The sequence below is a fragment of the Zychaea mexicana genome (assembly GCF_025766255.1).
Source record: "Zychaea mexicana strain RSA 1403 chromosome Unknown BDB00scaffold_5, whole genome shotgun sequence".
NCBI lineage: Eukaryota > Fungi > Mucoromycota > Mucoromycetes > Mucorales > Lichtheimiaceae > Zychaea > Zychaea mexicana.
Window position 1 is genome coordinate 751,570 of NW_026516668.1, and position 26,769 is coordinate 778,338.

Here is a 26,769-nt window from a genome sequence, read left to right on the forward strand (position 1 = left end):
GTCGTCCCCCCATTTTTACTTTTGCGGAACGAGAAACTCTTATGCGCCTACCTAGCCGTTTCAAAAAATTCACGGAAACGGATTTCGGAAGTTAATTTCTCCGAGCGGTTAATCATGTAACCGAACCAAAATACGTTTTCCAAAATACACTGCTAATCAAGCTCTATTGATAAATATCCACTGCCATGTCCGCACGCGCACTTTATAAAATAGCACGCTATGTACTGTAGCCTTTTCTGTTATATTATCTCAACTTCTGTACACTATGTATCAAATAATTTTTTTATGGAGCCTTCCATCCCTGGACGGTTAGCATCATTAGTTGTTATATCTAATTAATTCTGCATGGAAAGCTTGCGCGCCCCAAGCAACTTTCCATCTATTTATATCAAAATTCATTCTCTTGCAGTGTCCATGCTGATATCTTCTCTGTATCTGTCTAATTTCGTAACATGACATGTGCAACTACTGATATAACCACTCATTTTTAAATACTTACTGTTTTGTGCTGAGGTGAAAATCTGTTTAATGGTTATTGAATTTTATTGGTTCTATATTGATGGTTCTTGTCTATTTCTCAACGCATCGAAGTGAACATATACACGATCCTCGCATGTATTAATATTTATTTAGGACATTTTGACATACCTTACGGACACCCTTGTCAGCGGCTCTGCCGACGAGCGTCTCTGCCGATCTGAATTGATGTCGTGCAGTGTATATCGGTCTTAGATTGACTGGCACTCCCAGTAATACACTTGCCCCTGCGTTATTCTTGTCGCTTCTTGTCGAAACTGACGGATAATGTTACGATGCAGCTGTTGTGCATCCAAGTCGATGGCATTTGCAGCGATGTATGCACGTACATTTTGCGGGACGGCGTTATTTTCGACGGCAGGTGCAGCCTCATGCCCACAGGAGTGTTCGATGTTCAAGTGGAAGTAACCATTCACTCTACCGACCATGCCGCTGATGCGGCCATTGCACAAGAAAGTTGGCATACGCCGATACAATCGTAAACGAACGGCAGCTTGATCCTGCACATGGAAATCTTGCGAGCATCGAAAAAGGAAAGAATAGCCGAACTTTCTTCGTGGTTCTGTTCGGTATGCTTCGTAGTAATGGTATCCGTCAACAGCCTGGATACAATCCCGGATGTTGATCACAAGTTGCGAATCTGACAACGCCAACATATCGTCGTCAAGTTGCACATACGCGTCGAGGCTGTAATCTTCGAGACTGTCGGCTACGTTCCTCAAATTTTGACGCGAAGGAATCAGCTCGAGTACTTCGTCCACTGTCAGGAGTAACTGCTCTGCGATTGGTTTACCGACGTCACTTTGGCTTTGATGGCATTTTCTACACGTGTTGTAATCTTGTCTATTGCCAACAAAAAATAGCAAAGGGCGATAAGATTTGCAATTACTATATCTTTTCGGTTGAAGTTGCTCGGGTGTTTCTTGGGATTGGATTTGTTGCTGATTTTGCGGTTCCATTTTGAGAAAAATGGATTTTGGTTCGGTTACATGATTAAACGCTCGGAGAAGTTATTTTCCGAAATCCGTTTCCGTGATTTTCTTGAAACGGCTAGGGCTAGTCCGAACTTATGCGGTTTCCGGTTTTGCGGTTCGACAAAAAAAGTCTCAACTGCAAGCCTCTATCACTGACTATAGCCCTTGCTGCGGAGGGTAGTTTTAGCTGCAAAGTATTAGGAAAGAACCAATACACTTGTATTGCTGCTACTTCACCCGCTGAAATATATTTACAGCGTAAAACTTTTTTATTACAGACACATGAATGAATAAAACTATATAGACCTAGATATTAGCAAAGACACTCTTGGTCATTCTGACCTTTAGTACCGACAGTATAAGACCACCTAAGATGTATACCACTCCAGTGAAGACTTTGTAGGTTAAATAGGGTTCAGCATCTACAGCACTCTCGACAGCAGATGCGATCGAGGGTCCAAAAACAGACACGACATTGGACAGGAGCAAGATGGAAAGACCTGTGGGATAGCGCTTCATACCAAGAATGGTTGCAGTAATGGGTGAAACTAGAAAGCTAGCAAGTTAGGTTGGTGTGTCGTTTTCTTTCAATCATAATTACATTGACTTACGAAGAGTAAAGTACGAGGCACAGAAAAAGCCAAAGACAACACCGAATGCCATAAGAATTTCATAGGAATTTGCAAACATCCAGAGTGTCAAACAGCTTATACCAGTGATTAGCAAGCATATAATATCTGTATTCAGTCTACCAATACGATCCGCTACAACACTGTTTGCATAAATTAATTGTGTGTTACTATATCATGAGATATAATCAAAGCCTCCCTTTTTTGTTAGTGCTCAGTACTTACCCAATCAAAATACGGCCACAGAAGTTGGATGCTGACATGACAGACACAATCACTGAGCTATCTGTGCTTGAAATGCCGAGATAGTTGGCAAATGCTATATGTATTGATAATCGGTTGAGCAAAACGAGACTTTCAGCTTGTTTCATATGTCTGGTGTCTAATGATACTAAAAGATGCACACTTACATGGCAGGAAAAAATAAGGCACAAAAAAGCCCATCAGGCCAATCATAGATCCGAGAACCCATAAGACATAATTGAGGTCTTTTAGAACTTCAAAGTTGAACAATTCACGTATTTTTCGTTGTGGTTCCTTTTTGGCGTAAGAGTTAGATGAGGTGGGACGGTTTCTGATACATACGCACGCAATGATGGCACAAGCAAGGATAACAAAACCTAAAATGCGATAAGCCCTAATATAACAATAGAACGTTAGTTCTTGGTAAAAAGTTGCATGTAAAACAGAATAAAATCGTTACCAGCCAACGCCCAAAGAGTTATTCAATGGTGTAAGGATAAACGGAAGCACCAAACCGCCTACGCCGCTGCCAGATGATGCCAAGCCTAAAGCAAGGCCTCGCCGTTTATCAAACCATTGTGGGCTTGCATTCATAGCAATCTATCGCATCATTTATCAGTAACATAGTGTGTAATACAAGGCATGCTTGCTGTTCCTTTAGAGTTTCATAAGAGCCAAGATGCTTTTAAACATACGATACTTACCACAAACATGAATGAGGCTCCAGTACCGAATAGAATACCTTGCGTGAGATACAAATGCCATATCTATAATATGTAATATATTATGTTATTCCCAAGCATGAATAATATGCATGCATTTGTCTTAGTTTCAAAATAGCAACAATACACTACCTCTGTAGTAAATCCTGCCATTTCAAGGCCTAGCACCATAAGAAATGCGCCCATGACGAGCACTGTTTTGCTACCGAGTTTGTTCGCAAGAAGTTGTACAACAACCCCCATACTATCGACGCACGCTTCCATGAGCGTACCCGCAAAACTCAATTGGAGCTGGGCATTTGGTACGTGGTTGAAGACATGTTGTTCAAAATGGTTTTGCATGACACCTACAACAACACATTACATAATCAGTAAATTGCTTATTTATCTTGATTTTTAAGAGCTTTATTTACATATGATGTATTCGTTTTGTTACATACCCCTATTGAAACATATATTAGCTTTTCAACCTCTTTCTTTTGGGACATAACAAAAACAGAAAAAAACTAGAAGCTAGTAGACGACGGCAGCAACAACAACTTTTTTTTACCGTTGGGCTGGACAACGAGGAGAAAGAAGCAAAACAGTAACCAAATAGCCTACCAGCTGGAAGCAGTGCCAAATGCCGTGAACTGGACAAAGAAAGTACCCAAAATCACAAGCCAAGCGGATAAACCACCATCAGGGATCGGATCTTCTTCTTGTTCTTCGTCGTTATCTGCAATTGAGCCAATTTTCTCTTTCGTTCCTATGGCATCATGGTTGCTGTGCTTGGATGCAGAGGATTGTTTCGAAAGGGTACCGTCTAAAGCAGCAGCTACAACTTCAACACTTCGAGTAGGTAGGCTTGTTAATGTGGCAACGGATGCAATAGATTGTCTTCGTTGTGAATCGTCGACTACCTCGTTTGCCATATGTATAGTCTTGCACGGATAAAATAAAATACAGTGAAAACGAAAAGAACAGAAAACCCGAACCAAAGTTTTTTTTTTCTTCTTTTCCAACTCAAGCGGAGTTGCTTAGTGGTGACGGGTGGGTAAGTTTCTTTTTTACAGAAAGGTGTAGTACCTTCCTCAAGAGGTATAACGGTCGTGACTCATCTGTTTGGGTTACCATCCATCGCTAATGGTACTTGGCTTCCGCAGCTGCATGTACCTTTACCTTCTTAAAGCTACGTAGCCAACTGCATCACCAATGGATATTAATAAATAGCTATAATGAACTTGACATTGGTTTCCTTGCAAAGGTATCGCAACTGATAAAAGAGAGGAGATAATAAACTGCTTGATCTAGCTCACGAATCATACTTGCAATCAAATGATTGACGTTATCGTAGTAATATAACCATATATTGCATTACCACTGCCTCTGGAGGAATAGCATGGTTTCTCGTACTAGGAAAAAAGCAAGCATGTGCTTAAAGCGCGGGTATCGGGTACGCTCCCATTGGCTTTGTGCCATTGCTTCGGCATTTGCAATCCTTTTCCCCGCTTATTGGTTCGGCGAAAAGTAGTTTGGTTACCCAAATGTTTGAGTTGATCAAGTAGTACATTCTTAAATATCTATTTGTGATCTAGACTGATTCAAAGGTGCGCGAATATGTGTGCGTGTAAGAGAGTGTGTGTGTAGGAGATGAATAAGGATTATTGTTGCTGCTGCTTCCCCTCAATCCTACTCGTGCATTCATCTAGGAACTAGACACCGCTTTGCTCTGTCTTGAGCATACATGGACCTGATCACAACTACACATTTTCGACATCGTTTACTAGGCCATGCATTATAACTGTATTATGTTGTACTTTCGCACGCGAAATCTATCTTTTCAGCTCTTGTACTACTCACTCGTTACGTACTTGTTCGTAAAAGTTTCAGCAGCAGTAATGCCTACTACATTCATGAAATAACTCAACGAAGATAATGATACACTGAAATTTACAATCAAGCTTTAAATGTATATAAATACCGGAACTTCTCTTGTCTTTACGTACTGTTTCAGGTCCTAAGTACATAATAGATCATGAAAAAAACAATCCCGATAACTCCACTACCAACCCGGTGCGACCCTAATCTGTGGCAGGGCAACAGTAATCAACTTCATTAACATTTTCATGATCGATGGAATGATATCATTTTTTTCTGAATATAGCAGAGCTAAATGATACCATAAACATATACTGAATCGTAGCGCTCCTTTCAATTGTTGATAAATTCTTCACTTTTATATGAGTGTTCCATCGGTCAATGATATGCTTTATCAACAAGCCAAAGACAATAAGAGATTAGCGGAGTGGTCCACAAGTATAACAGACATATACCAACTTCCCCAATTTTCCTAACATCGTTTGAGCACAACATCCAAATATGGTTATGAGATCAAATACGTAACAGTTTCATGACCTGCGTAACCTTTGAAGTTTCAATGTTGGTGGTGTGAAAGTTGTCGCATTCACGGGAATTTTTACTTGTGCGATGTATGTATGGAACGCCTTAATTTTAATCTTGATCCTGTACCAAACTCGGTCATATAGATTGCCGTATATTTCTTACTAAGCATAGAGGCCGTTCGTCATTCGTTGGATCTGTTAAAAGTGAGTAGCTTTTGCATAAACATTACAAATTGTACGCGAGAATATACCTTCATAACCAAGAAAACCTCACATAAAATATAGTTGAGGAGTTGCCCACAGTCGGGAGTCGCAGCGTTGCGGTGCCTAATAAGTCATTGCATCTGTGTACGGTGTCGATCTTGAACAAAGAATTGCCATTGCGGATGCTGCTGTCTAGAGTGCTGTGCAACACTCGAACAACTTTAAACAGGTTGTACTTTTCCGCAAAGTCATGGATGCTTGCTGAACACCAAGCCCATAAATATATATCGACGTTTCCTTCAGGAATGGTATACTGGTTCGCTATGATTCTTGCACTTCATCTTCTACGACATATGTACGTCGAAAGGTGCATAGGAATAACTGGCATTTTATGGTTTTGGAAGCATTGGCACAGAGAGATCACGTGCTGTTCGACGTGCCTTTTAAAGAAACCTATGTTGCAAAAGCGAGGGGAACATGAGTACAGGATAAATGCTTATGACAACCTATTTGCAAAAGAAAAGAGCATAGCAATTGCGTGTTCAGCTGATCGTGTGCTATACCCTCTTGTGGGCTCAGTTTCGAAACGCTTTCATGTATATGGCGAAGATGGTGAAAATTTACGGTATACATGTTGTCGTCGACTGTGTCCTTCATATGCATACAATTACTAGATTAAATGTATCGCTTACGAGTGTATGACGGAGGACGGTATTTTTGATAAGCATGTCGCACTTAGGAAATTAGGTCGCTCGCGTCACTTTCCTACTGAAGGGCCAGTGTACATAGGAGATTGAATAACGTACGGCATCTATCGAGAAGAGCAGTATGTTACAATTTTATACGTTCTATATACATTGTGAGTATACACGCATTGGTATCTCTGATACTCCCTTCAAAAACGCCAGAGGGAATCGTTTTTGCTGATTTGCTTATGGCAGTGCCAATTGCTGATCTGGCCGGCTTGCATATATGGATGGTTGTGTTGACGTCAGTCGCAAAGTCACCACAGATTATTTCCCATAGCTTCTCTGTGCAATCTGCGCCGACCAAGTGGTGTTCATCCAAACCAAAAAAGATATACCCCATGGAACGCTTTTAGGTGTTAAAAATCTGTTGGCTCGCCGATATCATGTCCCTATCACAAGAAGTCAGAAGTGGTTGTAAAGAAGTATGTATGAACGGTTTGTATAATTAGCAAGTGGACAAAAATAAAGTAGATTTAATCATCAACGTGTTGACAATTGCCTTTTCACCTACTTTGAACTCATCAGCTGTTCTTGGAATATCATAAACATGTTAAAGGTTCCTCTTTTTAATAGTAACATCCGTTACCTTTGCCCTGAGTATCAAGAATTGATAGTCACGATCGACATTGTCGACAATTATGCTTCAAATTATGGTCTTCGTAGTCTATCAGTTCTTGGATGAATCGGACCCTCCGTCATCACGCGCGACTCGAATTTTGGCATCTTCAAGGATACGTAAATCGTTGACCGACTGCTCCAAGAAACTGTGAATGTTATGGGTAATTTGTAGGATTGTTGCCACTTGGATCATGTTTTTGGACTTCACCTTTTTAAAATCAAGGTGAGTAATGCATTGAGAATACAAGCGTAACGCTTATGGCCGATACCCAAGACCTTCCTCTATTGCCAACAGTCCTCGCTCTCCCTCCCATTTCCCTCCCTCTGTTTCGTCCTTTTCAATCATCCGTCGCTCAGAACGCCAACGAAACAATCGATTTGCATATAGCAGGTAGATAAACATGAATCAGTTATACGTCAGCTATTCTTCTTTTCAAGCAGTTAACTTTTTGATCAATTACATTAGAACTTGACGCAAATATAATAATCCCATTATGGCTATTGTGAGTGAGTACAAAAATTGCCAAAAAAGAGATCTCTATGCATTGAGTTGCAATTGCAAATGCCGGAATTCAGGGGAAGTTGCGCGAATCAGAGAATATGCCCAAGGTGTTAAAGAAGTAATTAATGTATTGCGTGACAAAAGGTTTGTCACATATTGTTTTGTGAAAGTTGAATGAGGAGGAGATACAGAAGAGGTTTCGAGAGATAGGGTAACGGGTGTACTATATTTTTGTCATTAATCCACCCGCTATCTTTATTTTAAGGGCTAATAAGAAAAGAGCACCTGTCAAATAAGTTGCACCTGTGAACATCTTGTACACCATGTATGGCTCAGCCGATTGAAAAACGCTTTCAAGTCCACTAGCCAGTGAAGGTCCAAAGACTGAAACCACATTTGCCAACAACAAAACAGATAGACCTGTAGGAAATTTTCTCATTCCAAGGATAGCAACTGTGATTGGAGAGACTGATTTAAAGACAACGACAGATTAGTAAAACCCACTGCAGGACTTTAAACAGCAGTAAGAAATAAAACAAACTTACGTAATGCAATGTATGAGCTGCAAAAAAAACCGAAAATCAAAGCAAATGACATGATTGAAATATAGGAATAGGCAAACGTCCAAATAAGTAGAGAACTTAGACCGGAAGCCATGGTAAAGATCAGATGTGCATTTAATCTACCAATTCGATCGCCGATAAAACTGGTGTAAATAATGATGGGAAAAAGTAAGTTGACAGAGCATGCATCCCATTTGCATTGTATGTCCAAACGACGGCTTAACAAAGATAAAATAGCACTCAAACTCACCCTACAGAAATGCGCCCAATAATGTTGCTGACCGATAATGCAGCCATAAACACAGACGCATCTGTGCTAGACATACCCAGATGTGTTACATAAGCTTGGATATTGTACATATCGAGTAGATAATACTTGGTCAGTGCACAAGTCATTCCTTTCTTGCTTGCAATCTCATCATGGGGGTATATACTTACATGGTAGGAAAAAGTATGGTACCAAAAAACCACTATAAGCAATGACCGATCCGACAAGCCAGACAATAAAGTTCATGTCTCGTATCACTGACAGATCAAACACTTCACTAAGCCGCTTGTTTGAAGAGGACCAGCGCTGATTCTTTTCCTTGATCAGAAAGCAGCTAATAATGTTGGCACCAAAACATATAAGCCCCCATATTCTGTAGGTCCTACATTATATACAAGTAGGATAGCAGCATTAGGTGAGTTTTGATTCTCCTCGATCGCTTCATTTTAAATCATTCAAATGTGATATGTTTAAAAGTTTCTCTTACCATGTGGCTCCTAGAGCATTATTGAGTCCAGTCATGACAAACGGTAAAACTAGCCCTCCAACGCCAGTACCCGAGGACACCAAACCAAGACTCAGTCCACGTCGACGATTGAACCACTGTGGAGGAGCACTCAGTGCAGTCTGATAAACAGAAAAATCTTAGCCATCATTTTCTTGTAGCATAAAAAAAACCAACAGCTGGTAGATATGTTAGACAATTTCGTAAGAAATATTTACAGTAAAAAGTAATGATGCACCAGCTCCGAAAATAGCACCTTGTGTCAAATACAAGTGCCAAATCTACACAGTTTATCACAGCTATTAGATGATATGTGTATTACTTTCTTACCAGCCTGCTGACAATAAGGAAGCAGTCTTGCATTTTAGATACCGAGCAAAAAAGCCGACAAGCATACCTCTGTACTGAACGCTGCAAGCTCAAGGCCAAGACTTGTAAGTATTGTCCCTACTATAAGCACAACTTTGACGCCGTATCGTGATGAAATGATTTGCGCTAAGGGTCCCAAGAGATGAGTCATGACTTCCATCACGGTTCCAGTAAAGCTTAGCTGAAGCTGAGCATTTGGTATATGTCTAAAATTGATGCGCTCATAATGATCTTGCATGATTCCCCTTTTTAATCAATCAGTTTTATTTTCTAGGTATAATTCTCAGTTAAATAAGATTGTACAAGACCTACCAACAAGTTGAGGTACCAAATGTGGTGAGCTGAATGATGAATCCTCCAACGACTACGAACCATCCATACCCTCCATCATCGCTTTGATGATCTTCGTAGTTTTGCTCTATAGCAGTAATAATATATGTGCATAAAGCAATGAATTGACAGAAAAGACACGCATATCGTTTGGCGCTTTTTTGATATTTACCGCTCTTTGTTAATCTGAGAGATGACTCGCCACCTTTCTCAGCATCTTGGAGAGGATAAATTGTTGGTCTCTCATTGGAATTGGATTCGGCTCGATCATCAGTCATAAGGAAAGAAAAATATGTGTAAAATACTCAACAAGTAGAAGAAGAAAAGAAGAATACAAGCATCTGTTATACTATTGCTTCAGAATTGGTATATCATATAAGAGTAGAACACAAAGTATATCTGTTTACATACAAAATGGAAAAAATTTTTCACAAACTTAGGCCCCGAGCAGACTTTAAAAGGGGTTTAAGTAATTGACAGGGCGATTACCTGTTTGTCGATCTCGGTGTTCTTATCACATAATACATTCACGCATTCTCTCTGTTTTTTCAAGTATGTGCAGCATTAATCACCTGGTGTAGCATAGTAGTTATATACTGCCGTCAATAAACGGCATCGTTGCGTCTTTGTGTGGATGCAGACTATCATTATAATGGGTAATCTTATACTGTTAAACAAAAACTCCCACGAATACCTAAATCGTTGTCTTATGTTGATCATATATGATGTTTGTTTTTAAAAAGCAAATAAACGCCTCGGTAATCCTTGATACAGTTTACTGGAATTTTTTCCGCGAAGAGAAGTATGTACCTTGTGATTACCACATAAAACATGCATAACACAAACATGACAGTTCTCTTTTTTTATGATGGTTTGTATTCGTTGAATGCCACGTGAAAACTACAGATTGGTTTCGACAGGTGCCGTACTTAAAATATTTGCTTCCAAGAGCTAAACACGTCTCTGGTTCGAATCTCGACTCATCGTCATGCTTGCTATGTGATGCACATGGTACTAATGTACTGCTGTAGCAGAGATAAAGAGAGCATTGAAACTAGCTAGCATATATTTTATATTGCGTGGTACATAACATAATTTAGACCAGTAGCGGAAGAACGATATCCTTGGCAAAAACACTACTACTAGGACTATCGATTAGTGACATCATGAATGTCAGTCAAAAGATGTTAATTTATAGTAATAGATCTGCTTCACTCATCCCTTTGGTGATTGATAATGCTGAGTGTGAAGAAGTGTTTTGCTCATGAAAGGAGAAGAAAGAAGCTATCGTTAATTTACAAACGACGAAACAACAAATATAACAAGCGATCAGGTAACTTGCTGCTGTCTCATTTGTCATTACAGTAATACCCATATGGCAGATGATAATATATGTTTTATAGCTCTGTCACTAAATTTTTACAATATGTACTTTCACGCTGGGTACATCAAATACCACTATTGTTAGTATGTTTCTCTTTAATAGCGTGAAAAATAACATGGCATAATAATGAATGTTTTTGATATATAAGCTAACTAGCTATTTTTCTACATAATGATTAAATTCCTGGGACGAGCCAGCATCACAAGTGATATACTATAGTAAAAGGCAAAGGGTGATATGATCCATGTGTAAAATAGATATATGCGGATTAAAAACTAAGAGAATGTCAGAGAAAAGAAAGGAGAGAAATTAGAAGTTGGGCCATAGTTTCCTTGCATGATGAGGCGCTGCAAAGGCAATACCCAAATCCGAAGGAGGAGGAGCATGGTGGAACCCTGTAGTGGTAGTGGAAGAAATCAAAGATTCTTCCGAAGGTAGCGAATCATCTGTAGTGGCCGTCATTGTGCTTGTTGGTGTACCATCAATGGATGACGATGCTGTTGATGATATACTACTCCGTGTCGACGAAGATGATGCAGTGTGAATGAGGAGTTGTTGTTGATGATGTAATCGTTGACGCCAATATTCGTATGACCCCAATGCGCCGCTGGTAAGGATCTGGTTTCCAAACGTCGTGTTGTTCAACTCGTCAATATCGATACACCAATAACCGCCTTTACCCTTGGACTTGCTACCATTGGCGCGTGATAATTTACGGAAGCAGCGGTTTAACGACAAGTTGTGCCTAATTGTGTTCTGCCAGCCTGGCTCGTTGGCTTCATACATGTGTGGATATCGTTTTTGAACATAGTCGTAAATATCGCGTAATGTTAGCTTATGTTCAGCCGAAGTCAGTATGGCTTGGGCGATCATGGACGCGTATGAATGAGGAGGGCGTCTACGCTTTCTTTGTGGGCGTCTTGTAGTTGCTGCTACGGATGAAGTGGCAATCATTTCGTCCTTGTGCTGTCGTTGATGCTGCTGTTGTTGGTGGTTAAAGTAGATATCGTACGGTGCTGTTGTCATTCTATTGTTTGGCTGAACCTGTGGTGGTTGCGGGTGGGGCTGCTGAAATTGCTGATGTTGTATTGTTTGCTGCTGCACTTGCTGCTGTTGGTATTCCATTTGTTGTTGTTGTTGTTGTTGCTGATGCTGATACTGTGGTGGAGGCATTTGCCGAATCACACGAATTCCTTCATCTTGATAAGGTGGTGATAAAACTGGTGGTTCGAGTGGCTGTGGGTTCTGCTCTGTGGTGAATAGATTCTGCTTCCATGATGGAGGTAGCAACCCATTCATATTCTTGTATCCTCCTTGTTGCTGATCATCATTCCCAGCAGTAATCATTTGTTGCTGCTGTTGTCCCTGCCGTTGCTGCTGGTGCTGGTGGGATGCTTTTTGCTGGTCCATCATCGTTGTTGTTGATGGATGATGATTGTGATTAAGACTGGTATCATCACCAGTACTGTTGTTACTGTTGTTGTTGCTGTTGTCATAACGCACTTCAGGTAACTGAACAAACGCCATAACGATGGTAAAGGTTATTGTTGTTGGGCGCTGTAAAGTTTGCTTTTGCATTGACATTATTTTAGACCCTTCTTTATATATCACACCATGGTTTATTTCAATACGGAGCATTATGTGGTTCCATTCTAGAGAGCAAAGTAGAGCTAGTCTCACTCGTACACAATCCTCACCAATTCATTATATAACAGACAGGATCATAACTTTATCTCTTCTGGACCAAATGTTCTGTGAATCTCACTTTAACTAAGACTGTAGTAAATGATAATAAAAAGGAGCCAAGCGGCGATTTTTCTATTTGCACGCGCAATGAACAAAACAAACAGAGAAAGTCAGATTAGCTGACTGAATGATGAGTGTAATAAATATGTTTTGGTGCTACGCGTGTCCTGCGCGAAATAGACCACCTCAGCCATCCAGGTGTTGACTGTGATGCACCGGATCCAGAACCTGCTTCAGAGGATGCCCTCCTCTAGACACACACACACGTATACTCGTCCTTACAGCATATCTCCTTATGTCTATCTTATCGTTCTCATTACTGTCCCTTCTTTTTTCAATGATTTCTTTTATTCTCTTACCTAGTCTCTCAACACTTTCAACCTTCGATTTCAACCTTCCGCAGTCTCTACTCCACCCTAACTTCTTTCCCATTATACGGGGTTAGTCCAATTGTGGTACATATCCCTCATTTGTATATCTTCTCCCCTATTTGTACCTCAAGGAAGCGTCCAAATGCACAACGTCACTAAGTCTTCCATAGAAAATTAATAATCTACATTGAACTAAATGATGCTACGATCGATCGATGACTACGGTGAGTGTTACGCGATGTTAATTCAGTTAATAATGCAGAAGCTGACGAACGAATATAAGTGCATAAGAGCGATGAGCAATCATACACACAGACATCTTCTCACCACCGGTCAAACAAAATACTCGTCGCTATCGCCAGTTGAAAGAAGGAATGGCGGTCATAAGCGTAGCAAGCAGTGATCAACAACGCGAATGGACATGCATCGGTAATTCGAATCTACAATGGGTGGGCTCATTATTCGAGTGCTACATCTTCTATTGGTGAAAGGTATAAAAAGAGATAGACGGATGGGACCGAAAAAAAAGGTCTAACTCAAGGGCTACTTTCACAATTTATCAATAGAATATCGGTTGCACGACAGTACGCGTGAGTTCTAGAAGCTATTTCTGAGGTTGGTTTCTGCATGAGCATTACACAAGCTGACAATTAAAAAAGAGGAGAGTGCTTTACGATAAGGGCGGCACCAAAAAACACGCGCCGCACAGTACAGTCGTTCCAACGCCAAAGGGCGGTTTTTTAAAAAAAAGGGCGGCCAATAAAAAAATTCAATGGTCGGTTTTTAAAATATCAATAGGCGGTTTTTTAAAAACCCAAAGGGCGGTTTTCATTTTTTCAATAGGCGGTTTTTATTTTCAAAAAGTCGTTTTTTTTTAAGATGAGTACTCGCTTTTACACTCTTTTCCAAAATCAAAGTCGTACCCCGCCAGTTCTGAATTCGCATGCTTGCCAAAATCAAAGTCGTATGCTTCTATTCATCACGGCTAAAGATATCTCTAAATATATCGAGTCTCGAGGATATCGATGTGCCTACCTTCCGTCATACTTTCCTGAACTCAATCTATTGAGCAATTTTGGTCGGTTGTTAAGAGCAAAGTTAAGCGCAGTAGGTTGTTGGAAAGCAAGACGTTGATGACATGAATCGGCGAAGCATCCAATAGCTTAAGGTTGAGTGACTTCGAAGGTTTTGTTTCTCATTCTTATAGATGCTTAGACAAGTGTCGTAATGAGAACAACTATGATGCTCTTTTTTCTCAGTACTTTACGAAGTAAAAAAAAATTGATGAGAAATCTAGTAGGATAATTTAACCATGTCAACTTAATGTAACCAAACGCTAGCTCAATGTCACCGATGTCTGTTTAATGTAACCGATGTCTGCTTAATGTAACCGATGTCTGTTTAATGTAACCGATGTCTGTTTAATGTAACCGATGTCTGCTTAATGTAACCGATGTCTGTTTAATGTAACCGATGTCTGTTTAATGTAACCGATGTCTGCTTAATGTAACCGATGTCTGCTTAATGTAACCGATGTCTGCTGTTTAATGTAACTGATATCAGTTTAGTTACGAGTTTGAGCTTAATGTATGGAGCAAGTGGAAACCATGGTGTTGCATAATTTGGGCAAGGCTAGGGATCCGTATCAGAACCGTAGAACCGGAACCGAACCGAACCGAAACCGAGAAAATACGGTTCGGTTCCTACCAAGGACCGAACCGGAACCGAACCGGTTCTGTATACTTAGAACCGAAGAACCGAGAGGCAGAAGATTGCAATCAGCGATTTTGGTAGTTAGTATAAAGTAGGCTATAATGGAAGTTACGAACAATGTTATTTCGAAAAGACCACGAAGTAGTGTATTTGCAAGCCATACTTTATTGAAACCTGCAAAAGCAGAAGGGAGTGAAAAATAGTAAAGAAGAGAAGAGAAAAAAATAAAAAAACACTTCTTCTGACGGCAGCTTGCTTTCTCCGCCCATGACGCACATCATTACTTGTTCCTCTACTTTGCTACCCACAATGCATTTTTCTCCATGACGTACTACTTTACTAGATTTATTATGGCTTCTCGATCAGTTTTATCAAGTTTGTGCATTCCGTTTGAGATTGCGCATTCTGGGGCTCATAACAGAATTATCTTACCCATTCACCCTTTGCCTTTTATGAGACACTATACACTATACACACGTAGAGACACAGCAGCTGTATGTACTGCCGGTTGTGGTTCAATTCCTCCAATGTTACGATAACATATTGTACTAGTAATACTAAGTCGCTCTAAGTAAGTACTATAAGCTCCACTTTTTTTTGTAAAAACTGTGCTTCAATCTTTTAACCATGCAATGACCCACATCGTATAAGAATGTTTACATTCTGTTTCTCTTATTCATTTTGAGATCGCTGTTCAATGTACAATAATAAACTATTCTTTTTTACTGCAGTATTCAAGTATACCGCGACATTTGAACACACACATCAGCTTTCATTTAAAGATACCGGATCTTGCCTTTTTTATATACATGAAGGGTTTGGCTCTTCGGTTCGATTCTTCGGTTCTACGGTTCTCGTCGGTTCTAGTCGGTTCTAGTCGGTTCTAGTCGGTTCGGTTCTTGCTTTAGACGATTCGGTTCGGTTCCCTTCAAGAACCGAACCGAACCGAACCGTGCGGATCCCTAATCATGACCACAAACTAGAGTCATTTAATTGAGCTGAACTGAATAATCTCAAGGTTTTCTCAAAATTTGATTGTCGCAAGGCACCTGTAAAACGATCAAGTCTTTAGTTGTCTATCAATACTTCTCCATCACATCAATTTGTCTTTTTTACTTATGTGCATATTTCTTCTTCCCTATACAAAAATTGAGTTTTTCCATATATGCCCATTCATATATCAATGTTCTATGAAATAAATTTCTATTTTTCCCAAGGCTCTTTGTTGCTCATACAGTATACGATTGTGGGTCCCAATACCAAATAGGTAACATAAAAGGCCTCACCCGTGATAAATACAAGCTTGATGTAACAAAGGCATGAAATGACCAACAAAACACACTTTCTTTTCTCATCATCTGCCTTGCCCAAATTGTCCAACACCATGGTTTCCACTTGCTCCATACATTAAGCTCAAACTCGTAACTAATGTCTTCATTTTAAATAAACACAAATGATCGTAGATATGCTCCACAGAAAGCAGCCTTCAACTAGCCATTGTCCTTCTATAGAACTATCATTTATCATGAGTAAAAGAATAAGGAATTTTTTCCATACCTGTTGTTTTTTTCCATGCGGGTTCGAAAGGGGCTTGACCAGCGTCGCCCAGCGAGGGTAGATTCCATCGGCCAGATAGTACCCCATGTTGTACTCGTGGCCGTTGATGGAGACATTCACTGGTGGCGCGCGTCCAGCAGCAAGATCGGTAAAGAGGTGCGATCGCTCGAGCACATTGATGTCATTCAATGTGCCGGGGCACCCAAAAAAGACATGCCAGATCCACAAGTCATGAGTGGCAGCAGCTTCCAATACCACAGTGGGTGCCTTCTCCTTGCCAGAATACTGCCCGTGCCATGCGGTGGGGCAGTTTTTCCATCTCCAATGCATACAGTCCACTGAGCCGAGCATGCCTGGAAAGCCACGCTTCTCATTGAAGGCCAAGATCTTGCGGATATCATCCTCGTTTGGCGTGCGCAAGTACTCGTCGCCAAAAGCAGCAATAACTGCAGCGCAGAACCGTTTGAGGCATTCGAGCGCCGTCGACTTGCCCGTGCGCACATACTCGTCGGTTGCATCTGCTGGGACACCATACGCGAGTTGTCTCATCGCTGAAGTAATTTTTTGATACGACGAGAGGCCGAGTTTGTGAGCGGCGTCGCGTTTCTGGACGAAATAATCGTCCTGCTGCTTCACACCCTCCATCACGCGCAACAGCAGGTCTCGATCCATTCGATACCGGTTTCTGAACATATGCGCCGGATACACCGGATCTTCGGCAAAATAGTCTTTGAACAGACGTGCATCCATTGCGATGCGATCTCGGTGAGTCGTTTGACGGCCAGGGACAGATCCACGATGCTTCTTCTTTGTCGCATACTCCTGTTGGATCATATGGTCGATCTCTTCCATACGACGTTTGAACACAGCGATGCGACGCTGCTCTTCTTCTTCTTCGTCAACAATAAGGTTCATGAGGCGTTTCAAGTTAGGCATATTTAATATAAGATGGGAGAGAGAAAGCAGGAAACAAACAAATACGCAGGAACGCAAAAAGACAATCACACAATTTAAGTCCGCTATTGCTAGTCGGCAATAATAGCTAGTCCGCTGTAAAAATTGACTCGCCAAAAAGAATAATTGGAATAGCGAGTGGTGAAAATAGAGGAAAATTTAGCTAGTCCGCTGGACTTGCTCTTAGTTACGAGTTTGAGCTTAATGTATGGAGCAAGTGGAAACCATGGTGTTGGACAATTTGGGCAAGGCAGATGATGAGAAAAGAAAGTGTGTTTTGTTGGTCATTTCATGCCTTTGTTACATCAAGCTTGTATTTATCACGGGTGAGGCCTTTTATGTTACCTATTTGGTATTGGGACCCACAATCGTATACTGTATGAGCAACAAAGAGCCTTGGGAAAAATAGAAATTTATTTCATAGAACATTGATATATGAATGGGCATATATGGAAAAACTCAATTTTTGTATAGGGAAGAAGAAATATGCACATAAGTAAAAAAGACAAATTGATGTGATGGAGAAGTATTGATAGACAACTAAAGACTTGATCGTTTTACAGGTGCCTTGCGACAATCAAATTTTGAGAAAACCTTGAGATTATTCAGTTCAGCTCAATTAAATGACTCTAGTTTGTGGCCATGATCAATCACAATTTGCTCAATTGTCTTAACATTCCTATAAAGAAAGAAAGAAATCAATACATATGCTTGGCCATCATAAACTAGATCTGTTTCTATATACTTGAAAAAGGTGCGGACATCCATGGGATTTGTACAGAGGCCAGCGTAGTCGAGCACAACCAGTCGAATGGACGAAGTCGTTGTTTTTGCAAACATAAGGAAATCTATACGAAGAGAGGAAAAAGAAAGGAAGTGGAAAATTAATGGTAGGATCTGGCGCTGTGGACCTTTTTTTTTTTTACCTTGCATGTCACCATTTTGGAATCGCAATTGTTTCGAAATACTTTGGGCAGTAGCAGTAGGGGATACATCTCTTGTCAAAAGGTCTGAGCTTGCTCGACAAATGGGCGAAACAAATACTTTTTCACAAAGGTCATTCACGTGTAAACTATTCACCATTTTTTGTAATACTTCTAGATGTTTTTGTGGTGTTTCTTTTGATGGTGACTTCCTGCAGTAACTGACAGTTATCCAACCCGTTAATTGTCGTGTCATTTGCTGAAATGTTTTGCGATTGAACGTTCTATCCATTGCATCTCCTATTTCCCTCCCCAAAAAAAGGTTAGTCATTTACCCAAGGAGTGGTTTTTCTCAACTTGCCCATAGATTCAGGTTTCAGCACCCATAGATTTCTGGCTTTGATCATATCACACCCTTGACGAGTGGACTTCGGCTGACCAAAATTCCAGTTACAAACGTTCTTTGGTAAGTTACACAAAATATATAAAGTTATATAAAAATTTTTTTTTTGATTTTTCATAAAACACTTTTTTTCTTTTTCTTTATCAAAATGTTTAAATCAAATGAAACACTATTTCGAATACTTTACGACGATGAACAAGCTATAATCTATTTACAAAAGCAAGGACTTATAAAACCTTTTATTTGTAAAAAATGCAAAAAACCATTATCCATTGGAAAATATTATTAAAGATATCGATTTTATTGTTATCCAGATAATATTAGAAAAGGTGTATTCGCCGAAACATTATTTGAAAAAACAAATCTACGACCAATACAAATAGTAGAATCATTACAGCAATGGATGATTGGTATATATCTTTTATAATATAACATATATAATATTAATTTGTTTTTTATATAGATCCTTCTCCTATAAAAGTGTCTCTACAAATGGGAATCGATGATGAAACAGTTACACGATTATATTCAAAAATACGCTTTGCGTTAAAAACATGGATCCTTAACAATCAAGAGTTATGGAAAAATGTAATTGGTGGATAAGATGAAATTGTTGAAATCGACGAATGCTGTTTTGGCAAAACAAAAATTACTACTGCAAAGCATAAACGATACAGAAAACATATGTGGATATTAGGTGGTTATCAAAGAAATTCAAATCTGTTCTTTTTGGTGCCTGTTCAAAATCGAAAAATGTCAACATTATTACTAATAATCAAGGATCAAGTTTATCAAGGAACAACTATAATTACTGATGGCTTACGATCTTATACAAGCTTAAACAAGATGGGATATATTCATAAAGCAGTTGATCATTCGAAATATTTTGTGGATCTAAATGATTCAACAATATATACTAACAGTATAGAAGGTTTTTGGATGCATTTAAGAAAACATATGCCCAATATAAAAAAAGATTCTAAGCTATATACATTGTATTTTTTAGATTATGCTTTTAGAAAAAGATATCATCATAATTTGTTTGAAATGTTAAAAACAGTTATTATGTATTATAATGAAAATCAAATGAAAATCCAAGATCAATAAAAATACTCTTTATTCTATCAGATATTATATCCACATTTTTTAATTTATTGGTATTATTTTCACTTAATAATTGTTTTTCATACATTAATATATTGTATAATAATTGTAAACAATATTCATCTCTTTGAAAATTTTTATCAATGTTATTGCTATCATCTGAATTATCGTCATCTGAATTATTATCATCTGAATTACCATCATCTGTATAATAACCATCTTCTAAACAATATTCATAATATGTTCTATTACTATCTTCTTTTACATAGCATCCATTGTACTCAAAATTTCTACATTTATTATTATTATTATATCTTTTCTTTTTTGTATTACTAATATCAGGAGTACTAAGATTTGAAAGACTTCGTTTATTACTATCATTGTTATTATCTTCTATTTCACTATTATCTGTTAATAGCTCATCAATATTTTTTTTCTCTATTATAATTTTCATTACTTACTAATACATCATTACCTTCTAATGAACTATCATCTGTAACAGATGGTGTTGATAAATTTTTTGTTTTATTGTTATTATATTTTTTTCTTTTACTTCCTCTTCTTTTTGTTATTTTATAATATTCTTGATATTTTTCTCCTTGTTGACCATTTTCATTACTATATGATATTTCAAAATCAATTTGTTTATTTTTTTCATCATATAGAATATTAACATTTTTAATATTGTTTTCAATCATAAAATTAATTATAATTGATCTTTTAAATTTTGATGTAAATTTTTTATGTGTCTCTTCCATTTTGATATTAGTTTTATATATATTATAAAAATTCAATTTTTAAAAAAATTATTATGCAAATTTAGAATATCATCGCTCTTTTAAAATTACCATTTGCCGCTTCTTGCCATTATATCCATCAGTAGTTAGCCATTTGTTGATCTGGTTAGCAGTAAACGAATCACCAACATTCGGTATATTGGCTATCACTAGATTGAAGATATCCTTCTCAGTTAATGACTTGAGATCATAATGATTCTTGACACTACTAGCTGGGTTTGCTGTCAAAAAGATGCGCAGAAGGTCCATGACACTAGCTTTTGTTGGTTTAAGGACTAGAAAAAAATACTAGAGTAAATATACAAAAATAAAATATTGCGCTGCTCTCGATTTTGTTACCATTATAACTGTCTGTTGACTTGTACGAGCTGGAACCTACAAAAAAAAGAAGAAGGATTTGCATTAAAGCAAAGTAATGGTTGCCATTGATACTTTGATAGTTTACTGCTTTCAACATTATCTAGTGCACAGCTGCTGCTTCCGTTAGGTATACTGGAGTCGTTTGTTTCAATAAAGCTGGGGGAATCAACGTGACAAGGAGGTGGTGTATCAGGGTAATTAAGATATGTAAAGGGATCGCGTTCAGCGACTACCTTGCCAATGGCAATGGGTCGTGTGTTGCCTCTCTCCGACGTATAAACAATATCAAATGGTGTCCCATTAACAATGGCTTTGCACTTCACATGATTTGCTTCCGTTACTGACTCTCCTAGCACCAAACACGCTGCCTGCCCTTTCGTGATCAATGTTGTCATTGCAATACAATGAAAAAAGAAGAAAAAAAAAGGGCTACCTTAATGTTATGAGACTGAGCTTAATGTAACCGATGTCAGCTTAATGTAACCGATGTCAGCTTAATGTGACTGGTTTCAGCCTAATGTTCTATTCTAGTTTTATCTTGTGTCCCTTTTAAACTCAACTCTGACTCTTATTGTAAATGTAACTGATCTTAGCTTAAATGTGATAAATACAAGCTTAATTGATATACCGGCTATATATCTTTAGCAATGATTATTATTTAAAGGGTGCTCCACCTTTTATCTGATACGGTGTAGCATATAATTTATTCAGATCAAACACTGTCAAATATAATGTCAAAAACCAGACCCTTTTTCACTCTTTTATTTTAGTATAATACATCCTCTTTTTTCACTTTAATAAATCTTCATCTTTCTTTTTTTGACTTTCAACAAACTTAACGTTTTACTTTTAACATATTTATCATTAATGTAACAAAGGCATGAAATGACCAACAAAACACACTTTTTTTTCTCATCATCTGCCTTGCCCAAATTATGCAACACCATGGTTTCCACTTGCTCCATACATTAAGCTCAAACTCGTAACTAAACTGATATCAGTTACATTAAACAGCAGACATCGGTTACATTAAGCAGACATCGGTTACATTAAACTGACATCGGTTACATTAAGCTGACATCGGTTACATTAAGCAGACATCGGTTACATTAAGCAGACATCGGTTACATTAAGCAGACATCGGTTACATTAAACAGACATCGGTTACATTAAACAGACATCGGTTACATTAGACAGACATCGGTTACATTAAACAGACATCGGTTACATTAAGCAGACATCGGTTACATTAAGCAGACATCGGTTACATTAGACAGACATCGGTTACATTAAACAGACATCGGTTACATTAAGCAGACATCGGTTACATTAAGCAGACATCGGTTACATTAAGCAGACATCGGTTACATTAAACAGACATCGGTTACATTAAGCAGACATCGGTTACATTAAGCAGACATCGGTTACATTAAGCAGACATCGGTTACATTAAGCAGACATCGGTTACATTAAACAGACATCGGTTACATTAAGCAGACATCGGTTACATTAAGCAGACATCGGTTACATTAAACAGACATCGGTTACATTAAGCAGACATCGGTTACATTAAGCAGACATCGGTTACATTAAACAGACATCGGTTACATTAAGCAGACATCGGTTACATTAAGCAGACATCGGTTACATTAAGCAGACATCGGTTACATTAAACAGACATCGGTTACATTAAGCAGACATCGGTTACATTGAGCTAGCGTTTGGTTACATTAAGCAGACATCGGTTACATTAAGCAGACATCGGTTACATTAAGCAGACATCGGTTACATTGAGCTAGCGTTTGGTTACATTAAGTTGACATGGTTAAATTATCCTACTAGATTTCTCATCAATTTTTTTTTACTTCGTAAAGTACTGAGAAAAAAGAGCATCATAGTTGTTCTCATTACGACACTTGTCTAAGCATCTATAAGAATGAGAAACAAAACCTTCGAAGTCACTCAACCTTAAGCTATTGGATGCTTCGCCGATTCATGTCATCAACGTCTTGCTTTCCAACAACCTACTGCGCTTAACTTTGCTCTTAACAACCGACCAAAATTGCTCAATAGATTGAGTTCAGGAAAGTATGACGGAAGGTAGGCACATCGATATCCTCGAGACTCGATATATTTAGAGATATCTTTAGCCGTGATGAATAGAAGCATACGACTTTGATTTTGGCAAGCATGCGAATTCAGAACTGGCGGGGTACGACTTTGATTTTGGAAAAGAGTGTAAAAGCGAGTACTCATCTTAAAAAAAAACGAATTTTTTTTTTGGCCGCCCTTTTTTTTAAAAAACCGCCCTTTGGCGTTGGAACGACTGTACTATGTTCTTAATGATGTTTGTAGTCATGTAGTATGTTACACGTAGGAGCTTATACAATACCGTCATTAGCCTCTTTAAGAATTCTTATATAGCCTTCTGATTGGCTCCAATGTAAGCCAAGAGATCACGTGTAAAAGGAAAGGATGTGAAAAAAAGCTCCAGTGTGAAACGCCTTCCCACCCTTTCGTGCTTTTCTTGTTGTATCTCGGCTGTTGCGAACCAGGAAATCATGCGCTGCACATTTACTGCGCTGGCTACAATCACTCTTGCGGTTGCTTCGTTACTGTTGTCAAGAACAATAACTGAGGCCCATCCGACGCTGAGGAAGCGTGAGCAGCCGGGTGTGCCTGAAACTCCTGAGTTGAAGCTTAAACCGTTGGAATGGGGCGATGTTCAGTTCATTCATACCACGGACACGCACGGGTGGTTAGCTGTAAGTATTTGTAGCATAAAGAGCGGTAGCGAACACAACGTGAAGCACTGAACAAGATAGAACATTCTCATTTCATTTTCTTAACAGGGACATTTGATGGAAGCATCTTATAATGGCGATCTCGGCGATTTCTACTCTTTCGTTGCAAGTATAGTAGTATTTGTATATCCTACACAATAGTGATAAAGCGATGATAACGTACAGTGGTGGAAGAATACCTTTACTTTTAGACTCGCCACTTTATAACCACTTCCTGTTTATCACATTCCTGTTTCTAATCCTGTCAATAATAGGTGCGCATGAAAGAACAAGCCAAGCATTTGAAAAGGGATTTGTTTGTCGTCGATACTGGCGACACCCACGATGGCAACGGACTCAGTGACGTGACAAACCCTTCAGGCAAAGTGAGCCAAGCAATGCTCAAAAAAATTCCCTATGACATTCTCGCCATTGGTAATACGACCCCTTATCTCCTCCCACAAAAAAAAGAACAACAACAAACATATTCAAAACTTTATGATCATGAAGCTTCTTACATTGTGTGCTAAAATAGGAAACCACGAACTCTATGGTATGTTTAAGTCTCATACGTTAATATACTTTTTTTGCTAACGTACAATCAGTCCACGAAGTCACGGAAGATGTGTACAACAGTTTCATGCCATCCTGGAATGGTCGATACTTGGCATCAAACGTTTACTTTAAAGATATCAACAACAACAAGACGGTTCCGCTTGGGTAACTATGATAATGATGATAATAACACACCAGAAGAGATGGCTGTGATTGGAACTTTCATGTTTTCTGTGCCTCTTCCTTTTTTCTCATCTTTGTTGTTGTTGTGCTGTATGTACAACATTACCACATACTGCGACATCCAGAAATAAATACACCTATTTCGAAGGTGAATTCGGCACACGTGTACTAGCCTTTGGTTTCTTATTCGACTTCACGGGTAACGGAGATAACTCGGTCGTACATAAGGTTGAAGACGAAGTACTTGAGCCATGGTTCACCGAAGCTTTAACGTCGTACACGCCCGATATCATCGTAAGCGGCAAATATATCTTTTTTTTGCTTAGCTTCTCCTTGCAGTGGTGGTCTATCATCGGAGCAAAAAGAGTCTTTCGCACAACATGTAACGATGATTTTAAATCAACAATACTGGTAAACTAGGCGCTGACGGGGCATACCGGTATTCGCTTTGATGAGTTCAACGTCGCACTTAAGGCAATCCGTCGGCATTGTCCTTACATTCCTATCGCTGTAATCGGCGGTCACGTGCACGTGCGCGATTTCGCTGTTTACGATGGCTGGGCTGCAGGCATTGCCTCTGGTCGATATTTAGAGACAGTCGGATTCTTTTCTATTGAGGTAAAAAGAGGAAGCATTCTACATATATTTTTCCATCAATAAGAAAGGAAAAAAAATACTCAGTAAAAGTGATAGTAGTGGTGGATCTAAACTCGCTTTATACAACGTGCGTACATGGGTACGCTATCATTTCACTATACAACTATCATTTAGGGCATTAAAAAGCATACACTTTTCATTGATAAGCACAACGGTTTCAATGCTACCGACTTAACGCCAAGCAACCTCACGTTCCATCGTCGCTACCTCGATCAAAACCGCAAGACCTACATATACCATGCAGTGAATGGCAAAGAAAAGAAGTTTGATACTCCCCTCGGAAAGGAAATCACAAAAAATATCACATACTGGCGCGAAGAACTTGGCATTGCACAAGCCCTGGGATGCTCACCACAGGATTATTATCTGTCTGCAGTAGAGCCAACGAGCGAGAATAGCATTTTTAAGCTCACAACCCAAGGCAAGTGCTTTCTACCATAAGCTTTTCTCATATACCATCGGCTTGCACATGATTATAGCTGTTGCATGACCCACCAGGCTATCATTTTTGCCAACATTGATACACAGTTAATTAAAATGGGATCCTATAAAAATTCGGTTACTGTAATCTTTCTTTTTCTTTAAAAAAAAACCAGAGGTTCTACCCAAGGCTGTCGCTGACCCTAATCGTCCTTACCCTGCCCAAATTATCGTCAACAGTGGCATGTTGAGATATGACATTTACCAAGGCAACTTTACCCTTGACAATGTCTATCAATTGTCACCTTTCGTTGATCATTTCTATTATATGCCCGGTGTACCGTATTATGCTGCTGCTCAGGTACTAGATAGACTCAATGGAGACAATGCAGCAAGTAACTATCGACGCAAACGTAGCATTCAAATCGTCTATGACAATGTGCGTACCTGTGATCGCCAATCGATACGTCATGAAGCTCGTTTGACGCCAGGATACACAACGAAGGATGATCTTGGTACAGATGGTGCGTGTATTATTCTTCTTTCACTAATGCATCAATATGTATATACGCGACTGATATGCCTACGTGTCCGGTTTACTGATAAATATGCATATCATTAAGGCGATGATACCACACATAGTGAGATTTCGTACTATGATGCAAAAGCTTTTGTTGGGACAGATATGCCTCCTTCTGATAATTCATCGTCACTGGTTGATCTGGTTTTTGTCGACTTTATCCAATCGATCGTTGAATCAGTAATATATGATTTAACTGGTCAAAACTATACCGTGGATACTACCTATGGAAATCCCAACATCACATCAAGCACCATGTGGATCGAGTTTGCCGAGAATCATTGGGCTGACAACTGTTAAACCTAGCGTTGCCTTGTTTATCTGTACTAATGGTATATATAGACACTTAATTTGATTACTACCTTTGGCTTGCCTTGTTTTTATCATTATATGTACAGTTGCTTATTCAGTATGTTTCTACAACGTAGTTAAATAGGAGAAACGCTGACACGTTGCATAAGTCGCTCTTATCATCGATCAAATTTGTGATGTATTTTGAGCCGTAGGCGTATAATGTGCATGGGATGATATTTAGTACAACATCCTTGAACTTTCAGTTTATTTTTTTTTGGTACGGCAAACTCGTTGTTAGTGCCATAGTCACTGCTTGATTATCTATAATAGTACAAATTAGTATGTAGTTGCTTCAGCTGCTGGCAAATCATCGTTGGATGCTCTTTTT

General features: G+C 39.0%; 8 protein-coding genes across 8 annotated transcripts; 2 read left to right on the plus strand and 6 right to left on the minus strand.

Moving 5' to 3' along the window:
* Positions 1–44: 44 nt before the first annotated feature.
* BDB00DRAFT_935661 (uncharacterized protein) lies at positions 45–1,724 on the minus strand. The gene is given in 4 exon segments (XM_053129200.1): positions 45–439; positions 500–521; positions 649–794; positions 812–1,724. The coding sequence occupies 4 exon segments, from the start codon at positions 1,494–1,496 to the stop codon at positions 396–398; spliced, it is 897 nt and encodes a 298-aa protein (XP_052984765.1). The 5' UTR covers positions 1,497–1,724; the 3' UTR covers positions 45–395.
* Position 1,725: 1 nt separating this feature from the next.
* On the minus strand, positions 1,726–4,069 carry BDB00DRAFT_800553 (major facilitator superfamily domain-containing protein). The gene is made up of 9 exons (XM_053121791.1): positions 3,709–4,069; positions 3,546–3,547; positions 3,238–3,452; positions 3,088–3,150; positions 2,844–2,983; positions 2,551–2,777; positions 2,366–2,459; positions 2,123–2,283; positions 1,726–2,059 (listed from the first exon to the last, which is right to left on the minus strand). The coding sequence occupies exons 1-9, from the start codon at positions 4,017–4,019 to the stop codon at positions 1,818–1,820; spliced, it is 1,455 nt and encodes a 484-aa protein (XP_052984766.1). The 5' UTR covers positions 4,020–4,069; the 3' UTR covers positions 1,726–1,817.
* A 3,716-nt stretch (positions 4,070–7,785) lies between these two features.
* On the minus strand, positions 7,786–9,511 carry BDB00DRAFT_950359 (major facilitator superfamily domain-containing protein; the record flags this gene model as incomplete). The annotated part of the gene is made up of 7 exons (XM_053129573.1): positions 9,296–9,511; positions 9,117–9,179; positions 8,881–9,020; positions 8,564–8,775; positions 8,376–8,469; positions 8,108–8,268; positions 7,786–8,030 (listed from the first exon to the last, which is right to left on the minus strand). The coding sequence occupies exons 1-7, from the start codon at positions 9,503–9,505 to the stop codon at positions 7,786–7,788; spliced, it is 1,125 nt and encodes a 374-aa protein (XP_052984767.1). The 5' UTR covers positions 9,506–9,511.
* Positions 9,512–11,065: 1,554 nt separating this feature from the next.
* Positions 11,066–12,151, minus strand: BDB00DRAFT_800564 (fork head domain-containing protein). Its single transcript, XM_053121792.1, has one exon. The coding sequence runs from the start codon at positions 12,104–12,106 to the stop codon at positions 11,291–11,293; it is 816 nt and encodes a 271-aa protein (XP_052984768.1). The 5' UTR covers positions 12,107–12,151; the 3' UTR covers positions 11,066–11,290.
* Positions 12,152–14,475: 2,324 nt separating this feature from the next.
* BDB00DRAFT_800576 (uncharacterized protein) lies at positions 14,476–14,984 on the plus strand (the record flags this gene model as incomplete). Its single annotated transcript, XM_053121793.1, has 2 exons — positions 14,476–14,833; positions 14,928–14,984. Exons 1-2 carry the CDS (start codon positions 14,688–14,690, stop codon positions 14,980–14,982), a joined length of 201 nt encoding a protein of 66 aa, XP_052984769.1. The 5' UTR covers positions 14,476–14,687.
* Positions 14,985–17,949: 2,965 nt separating this feature from the next.
* Positions 17,950–18,171, minus strand: BDB00DRAFT_750308 (uncharacterized protein; the record flags this gene model as incomplete). The annotated part of the gene is made up of 2 exons (XM_053118604.1): positions 17,950–18,001; positions 18,068–18,171. Coding segments are annotated over 2 exons (156 nt in total), but the record flags the coding sequence as incomplete, so codon positions are not given.
* A 2,408-nt stretch (positions 18,172–20,579) lies between these two features.
* Positions 20,580–21,304, minus strand: BDB00DRAFT_867654 (uncharacterized protein; the record flags this gene model as incomplete). Its single annotated transcript, XM_053126369.1, has 3 exons — positions 20,580–20,824; positions 20,889–20,924; positions 20,995–21,304. The coding sequence occupies 3 exons, from the start codon at positions 21,302–21,304 to the stop codon at positions 20,580–20,582; spliced, it is 591 nt and encodes a 196-aa protein (XP_052984771.1).
* Positions 21,305–23,418: 2,114 nt separating this feature from the next.
* On the plus strand, positions 23,419–26,769 carry BDB00DRAFT_451597 (Metallo-dependent phosphatase-like protein). The gene is made up of 10 exons (XM_053117441.1): positions 23,419–23,674; positions 23,762–23,822; positions 23,968–24,127; positions 24,228–24,245; positions 24,298–24,412; positions 24,556–24,724; positions 24,851–25,048; positions 25,202–25,508; positions 25,684–26,031; positions 26,131–26,769. The coding sequence occupies exons 2-10, from the start codon at positions 23,787–23,789 to the stop codon at positions 26,385–26,387; spliced, it is 1,608 nt and encodes a 535-aa protein (XP_052984772.1). The 5' UTR covers positions 23,419–23,674; positions 23,762–23,786; the 3' UTR covers positions 26,388–26,769.

What these genes read in the sequence shown, in the direction of transcription:
- BDB00DRAFT_935661 (XM_053129200.1), bottom strand. Translation starts at nt 1,496, where the DNA reads ATGGAACCGCAAAATCAGCAACAAATCCAATCCCAAGAAACACCCGAG. An exon ending in CTGACAAGGGTGTCCGTAAG is followed by an intron (nt 522 to 648) that starts GTATGTCAAAAT and finishes ACCATTAAACAG; the next exon opens with ATTTTCACCTCAGCACAAAA. An exon ending in TTTCACCTCAGCACAAAACA is followed by an intron (nt 440 to 499) that starts GTAAGTATTTAA and finishes TTACGAAATTAG; the next exon opens with ACAGATACAGAGAAGATATC.
- BDB00DRAFT_800553 (XM_053121791.1), bottom strand. Translation starts at nt 4,019, where the DNA reads ATGGCAAACGAGGTAGTCGACGATTCACAACGAAGACAATCTATTGCA. An exon ending in TGGCAGGATTTACTACAGAG is followed by an intron (nt 3,151 to 3,237) that starts GTAGTGTATTGT and finishes TACATATTATAG; the next exon opens with ATATGGCATTTGTATCTCAC. An exon ending in TGTGGCCGTATTTTGATTGG is followed by an intron (nt 2,284 to 2,365) that starts GTAAGTACTGAG and finishes TTATGCAAACAG; the next exon opens with TGTTGTAGCGGATCGTATTG.
- BDB00DRAFT_800564 (XM_053121792.1), bottom strand. Translation starts at nt 12,106, where the DNA reads ATGGAATACCAACAGCAGCAAGTGCAGCAGCAAACAATACAACATCAG.
- BDB00DRAFT_451597 (XM_053117441.1), top strand. Translation starts at nt 23,787, where the DNA reads ATGGCGATCTCGGCGATTTCTACTCTTTCGTTGCAA. An exon ending in AACAAGACGGTTCCGCTTGG is followed by an intron (nt 24,413 to 24,555) that starts GTAACTATGATA and finishes TGCGACATCCAG; the next exon opens with AAATAAATACACCTATTTCG. An exon ending in TTTTAAGCTCACAACCCAAG is followed by an intron (nt 25,509 to 25,683) that starts GCAAGTGCTTTC and finishes AAAAAAAACCAG; the next exon opens with AGGTTCTACCCAAGGCTGTC.